Here is a 6000-nt window from a genome sequence, read left to right as displayed (position 1 = left end):
ACTTCTGTGTGTTTTTACCTGTTCACAGCCAGGCAATGTTGCTTTTTCCTCTGTCTGTCCTGACATAAATCAAATCACTTCCTGCATGCTGTGAGGACATCTTAACCCAATACTGAGAAACATCAAGAGATGTTGAGCTTTTAATCAGCATTAAGTTGTTTACTATACATGGTAAATGGTCTGTATTTACAGTATATAGATATTTTCTCCATGATTTGGCTCAACTCAAATCTCATACCCATTCACACGTTGCCACCACAGCTGTCAGGAGCAACGTGGGTTTAAGTGTCTTGTATAAGGACCCATCAGCATGTATAATGAGCATTTGTTTTTATTTAAAAGTTGCACACTACAGTTTAACACCCCCATTTATTAAACAATGGTTTACGCAATTACAATGAAAGAAATAGTAGGAATAGTATAAGAAAAGGTCAAAGGCTAGTACCAAGTAGAGTTGAATCATAAAAATAAAAATAAAAATAGTAAATCAATAGTTTCAGGAAATATTATTATGAGCTGAATGAATCATGTTTCTTCACTGAATAAAAGAGATGACACACTGTTGTTCAACATGCTGTGGGTATAATCTCTCATTGCTACAGTCAGTGCAATCAGTGTTCAAACCACTTAGTCCTTAAACCACACAGATCAAACAATAATTATGCAAAAATGGCCCACATAACTTGTTTATGCAGGCTTTGGGTGTGTTTCCTAATGTTCACTAACATGATCAAAGAGTTCTCATGATGACCCATCTGATGTTGACTGGTTATAGTTTGACACTTCGATTAGATTGTGGTCTGGATCCCTGAAGTACAGAGAGGTGATGGTACAGACAGCCCCAGTCCTCTCCACAGGACCCTCTTCTATCTCCACTCCACAGTCCTGCAGAGAGGCAGCAGAATGTGACACTGAGCATTGAACAGTGGCATCTTAATCCCCAGAGAAAGGTAACATACACAGTCAGATAGACGTCAAAGTAGTTTAACTGGTAGTCATCTAACAGGATTAAGACTGACAGTCAAGTCTATAATGTTGCATGAAGTACCTTCAGATGTGCAGCAACTGTCCCCAGAGGGGTGTTGGTGATAAGACACAGATCTGCAGAGCCTGAGGTCGGACGCTTGGCTTTGGGTTCAAACTCCTGACCTTGCTGGTGAAGGTTCAACTTCTGTTGCCCAAAACACAGAGCCTTACGGTCTCCCTTGAAAATGCAGAGATGATGTGTGTGAGAAATGTTTAATTGCTCAGGGGTCCGTTTCACAAAGCAGGTTTAGTGAAAACTCTGAGTCTGTTAACCCTGAAATGAGGGAAACTGAGTTTTCCGTTTCACAAAGGGAGGTAAGTCAAACCAGAGAAAGAGGAGTAACTCTAGCCTGTTTCACAGAGAGAGGTAACTTAACCTCTCAGTCAGTTACCATGGTAACATGCTCTTTGAAACTAACCTGGTCGGGACCAGGTTTTTCTCCGCAAACCTTGAGTTTCTCTCTGTCTCCGCCCTCTTTCAGACACACACGGTATTTGATTTCCTCATTCATTCAGTCAGCAGAGTTTTAGCGTAGTATAGTTCTGTGTCTGTTCTGCATCTACATTAGAAGTTAAATTAGGTGGAGACTATTTTCACAACCATGTCACTTTTGACAGTGATCCCGTGGATGAAGGTGCAGCATTACTGCGCAGAGAATTAAATATTCGTCAGGATATGATTATCAGACCTCATAGATGTTCTTACATTTCCAGACACTTTTCTTTTTGAGCGGAACTGTTTCACGTCACAGTTCATCTTTTACATACACAACCTAATCCGTCCTTACATTTCAACATTACCAACCGGAGTCACGCTCTCACATCACAGCAGAAATTGTGTGTTGCGCTGCGGTTTAAAAAAACAAAACAATTTACTTACAAATTTACAAATTTTTCTTTTATACAACGTCATAGATGCAGAGCACTTGAACGTGATATAAAGAATGAGAAGTTATTTATGTGTGAAAACAGCATAATGTTGGTGATAAAACAACTATACAGTCAAACAGCCCCTTCATATTTACTTTATGTAAAACATCAAAATGAGGTAATCCCATGAGATTATACCGAGGTCTTACCTGTTTGAACAATGTTTTATGTTTTTTTATGTATCTTAAACTGCTGCCAACTGCGCTTCTCCCCCGCAGGATTACACCTAAATAAATTAATTAATAATCTATAACTCAAGCAGTTTCCCCCTGTAATATTATTGTGATTGTGCAAAGGACGACATTTAAACTTCCTCTTCAGCAGCAGTGTTCTCAGACGTCGTCTCCCTCTCTTTTGCTGCTGTTACACTTCCTTCTAAAACATGCTCAAACTCACGCATTAATATTTCCAACTCCAGTGGGTGAAGAACGTCACCCTCCGCTTCCTCGTTGTCATGGTGACTCGTCGAACGGGGCTCCATTCATGCTGTCTTTTTATACTTGTGGTGCAAGAGCTTAACTCGAGGTGAAACTACTCCGAGTTGAACAAACTAACTCAAATCAGCTGTTCTGAAACCGAAAACTCAGAGTTTCCTATCTCAGAGTAGATCAACTCAGAGTTCAGGGTTAGACTCAGAGTTTGTTGAACCTGCTTTGTGAAACGGACCCCAGGTCTCCTCATCTATGAGTGAACTTTTGATCAAAGAGTGCCATCTAGTGGATTTTATCTCACACCAGAAGCACATATGTTGATATTATGGTGCCATTCAGGGCCGACCCAAGCATTTATGGGGCCCTAAGCTGAATTTGATTTGGGAGCTTGGCTATTATTGATACCAGTGTAACACTGTAAATTGCATTGATTATAGTTGTTATTTTTTTTAACTTAGAGGGCAGCAAAATCACAAAAGTGGCCGAGACAATAACTAAGTGTGGTGATACATGAACTTGAGTTAAACAAGTAAACCAGTGTAATGATTTTTTTTTTTTTTTTTTAGAACAGATGTGCAATAAATTAGCAATTGTCCAAAATAAAACCAGATCACTTAGGCTCAACGCTATTCAGATGTATGAATATATCTAAAGACATGAAGAATTCTTTAATATGTTAAAAAAATATATATATATATTTTTGTGCAATGATAATGTGGAATCTGCTCTTGAGGAAGAGGCAAAGCACAGTGGGTGAACAATCTGACTTTGAACCTCAGCCATTCATTTACTAATGAAATTATGACTTAATCTTTAGCAAATTTCTGGGCGTTTGAACTTCATGCATCAGCCATTACTCAACATAAGAGTAAATCATTTCTATGAAATTAGCATTTCCTATATCACCCACACTACTACTAAATAATAATAATAGTTCCAATAACAATCATAATAATAATTATTATTATACCTTGAACGTGATGACCTCCATGCCAAGGACTGAGGTGTAAAATGTGATGGTGTCTGGAACACTCTTCACTGTGAGAACCAAATGGTCCAGGTGACTGACTTCTACAGGACAAGTTGTTTTGAATTTGAAAGCTCCTGGTGTTTGAATGGTGACAGTCTAACAGAGGGGGAAGAAGCACATTAAAGAAAGCTGATTAAAAGAATAATTCACAGCAGAGAATACAATTTAAACATACATGTATATACTGTATTTATAAATGTGAAAATTAAGACAAAGACAAGGGAAGGAATTCAGCGACAAAAACTCAGCATTGCAGGTTTATGTTTCACAAAGGAAGAATGAAGCACTTTAGGGAGGTGAATAGAAGTAGGTAGAAAAAAATAAAACAGATCCCAGGAGTCTTGCTACATATTGAATAATGTATCCATGTAGGTTTCATGTTCTCTTCACACGAACACACCCACAACACCATAGTGACATTAATTAAGTTTCCATAATACAAAAGCTTCCATAGCATTTCTATTATGTATGTTAGCACATAATCAACTGTTCCATCAACATAGGTCAACCGGTGACAAAGACACATGCTGATACAGTATATGATAACGGTCAGATCATTTGAACATAGCACATAATTTATTACTCGTGAAACATTTAATAATTCACTTTAGAAAAAAAAATGAAATTGAAAACTTGAATTAAGTACTAAATACTTATAACCAAAAAAGAGCCTCCAGAAACAACACATTTTCTAAGATAGATAGATAGATCAGTTGTATTTCATTAAATCATTCAGTAAAGAAAGTCTTTCAGGATATCATACAATCTTGGCTCCTGGCATAATGTCATAAAATATAATTTAAATGAATAATACAAATGAAAATAATAATAGAAAATAATAGTTCCAATTACATTGGAATTATTCTATTGTTTTTTTTTTTTTAATAACTTGTCCAAAGTGAAAATCACGAGTTAATTATTTGTGTTTTTAATTATAATTCCCAAATGTTATTTTGTCTCTTTCAATCAAACTCATTAGAAATAAAAACAACAGCCATCCCCGTCTTCACAGATAATGTCTGCACCAGCAGCGCCGCTGTGTGGTGCACTTGTGTAGTGCACACTGTAACCCTGCGCCTGAAAGGTCTTTACTGTTATGGCGAACAACAGAACGTTAAATGCTTTTCAATGATGTTGCGAATGTTTTATTCCAAAATAATGAGTTAAATGGTGAAATGAAGCAAACAGGGACGTTACAGACGACACTTTAGCCACTGTACACGAAAGTGTGGACTGTTAGTGTCCTGACGAACTCGCTCACCACAGGAAACACGCAGTAACACATGACATATTACAGCAAATGAGCAGATAATGAAAAAAGCTACCTTGAAAGAGTGTCTCTGTAAAAGTGACAGACGGTGAACGACGGTGCGGAGCGACATTCTTAACCACAGAGAACTGACACACACGCACTTCCGTGTTCCACTGCACGTGACTTAGTTAGTTATTATCAGCGAAATCAAAACCAATGTCCAAGTCAGTTATGTGACATTGTTTTTGTATTCACTCAGTTGAAATACGTTTTTTTTTTTTTTTTTTTTTAAACAACCAAAAAAGCTGTAGAAAACATTCCAGATACACAAAAACTTAACTTTATTTCTGAGGGAACTCGTGTGTTATGTTTTCTGTTCCCATGTGAATCAAGATTCATTGCTACGGAAGAGGATTAGGGCCATGGAGGAAAAACATATTAGAATTCTGAGTTTAAAGTCAGAATTCTAATTCTAAAGATTCTAAAGACAGGACTCAAATATTCTTTTCCTCCATGGTCCTAATCCTCTTCCGTACATTGCAGACAGTATGAGTGCATTGGAAGTCAGCATTTGTAAAATAAATAGTAATCACTGAATTATTAACAATGATAATAATAATAAAAATAACAATAATAAGGAAAAAAGTATTAAAAAAAACTAGGCCGGGGAAAATTGGCAGTGAAATATCATGATATTTTATGTGGCGATATATCATGAGTTTTTTTTAGAATATGATATTTTTTTTAACTTATGTTGCAAATAAGCATTCAACTGTTAAACTTTAAAAAAAAAAGACATTTCAGTCCACTAGATGGTGCCAAGTGTTCACTCTCACAAGAGTTTTTGCGTGAATATATCGCAATATGCAATAAGAATTTAAAAAGGAAGAAAAATGACTGCAGTTTGTGATAAAGTACAAAAAACTTGATTATATTTTGTTTAAATTAACTTCTATTGTCTTGTAAATGACTGTTTTCAAAAATCCACATACCTGCAGCATCAATCCTTGTTCAGGTACATAACAGTGACTTCTTACTGTAGGTGTTGTCAGTATAATGTGATCCAATGAAACAGGCTCTTTGCAGCTATATTGACCTGTTGTTGCAGAAGCACAGGTGTTACTGATCACACAATAGCTCTTGTCAGGTTAGTTAGCATGGATCCTGAAACACCATCACAATCCGTCCTCTTCATCAACGCGTTTGCCCGTCTTGGCTCGTGATGGCGATTTGACGTGATGTCACTGAAACATTATTAGAGCTTATATTACCATATGAACAGTGCAACCCAAAATGAACGTATAAACTACCTTTCCAGGTGCGTTGTTTCA

At 36.8% G+C, this 6000-nt stretch overlaps 1 protein-coding gene across 1 annotated transcript; it reads right to left on the bottom strand.

Annotated features, from left to right (window-relative positions):
- Positions 1 to 329: 329 nt before the first annotated feature.
- glod5 (glyoxalase domain containing 5) lies at positions 330 to 4814 on the bottom strand. Its single transcript, XM_083891808.1, has 4 exons — positions 4743 to 4814; positions 3358 to 3513; positions 1049 to 1204; positions 330 to 885 (listed from the first exon to the last, which is right to left on the bottom strand). Exons 1-4 carry the CDS (start codon positions 4797 to 4799, stop codon positions 742 to 744), a joined length of 513 nt encoding a protein of 170 aa, XP_083747934.1. The 5' UTR covers positions 4800 to 4814; the 3' UTR covers positions 330 to 741.
- Positions 4815 to 6000: the final 1186 nt, after the last annotated feature.

This window comes from Microchirus variegatus (assembly GCF_963457635.1).
Source record: "Microchirus variegatus genome assembly, chromosome: 6".
Taxonomy (NCBI): Eukaryota; Metazoa; Chordata; class Actinopteri; order Pleuronectiformes; family Soleidae; genus Microchirus; species Microchirus variegatus.
Note: the sequence above shows the minus strand (reverse complement) of the source record. Positions and strands in the feature narration are given on the sequence as shown.

Excerpts from the sequence above, each read along its gene's own strand:
- glod5 (XM_083891808.1), bottom strand. The coding sequence starts at position 4,799 with ATGTCGCTCCGCACCGTCGTTCACCGTCTGTCACTTTTACAGAGACAC. Across the intron at positions 3,514-4,742 it reads TACAGAGACACTCTTTCAAG|ACTGTCACCATTCAAACACC; the intron begins GTAGCTTTTTTC and ends CCCCTCTGTTAG. Across the intron at positions 1,205-3,357 it reads TGGAGGTCATCACGTTCAAG|GGAGACCGTAAGGCTCTGTG; the intron begins GTATAATAATAA and ends TGCATTTTCAAG.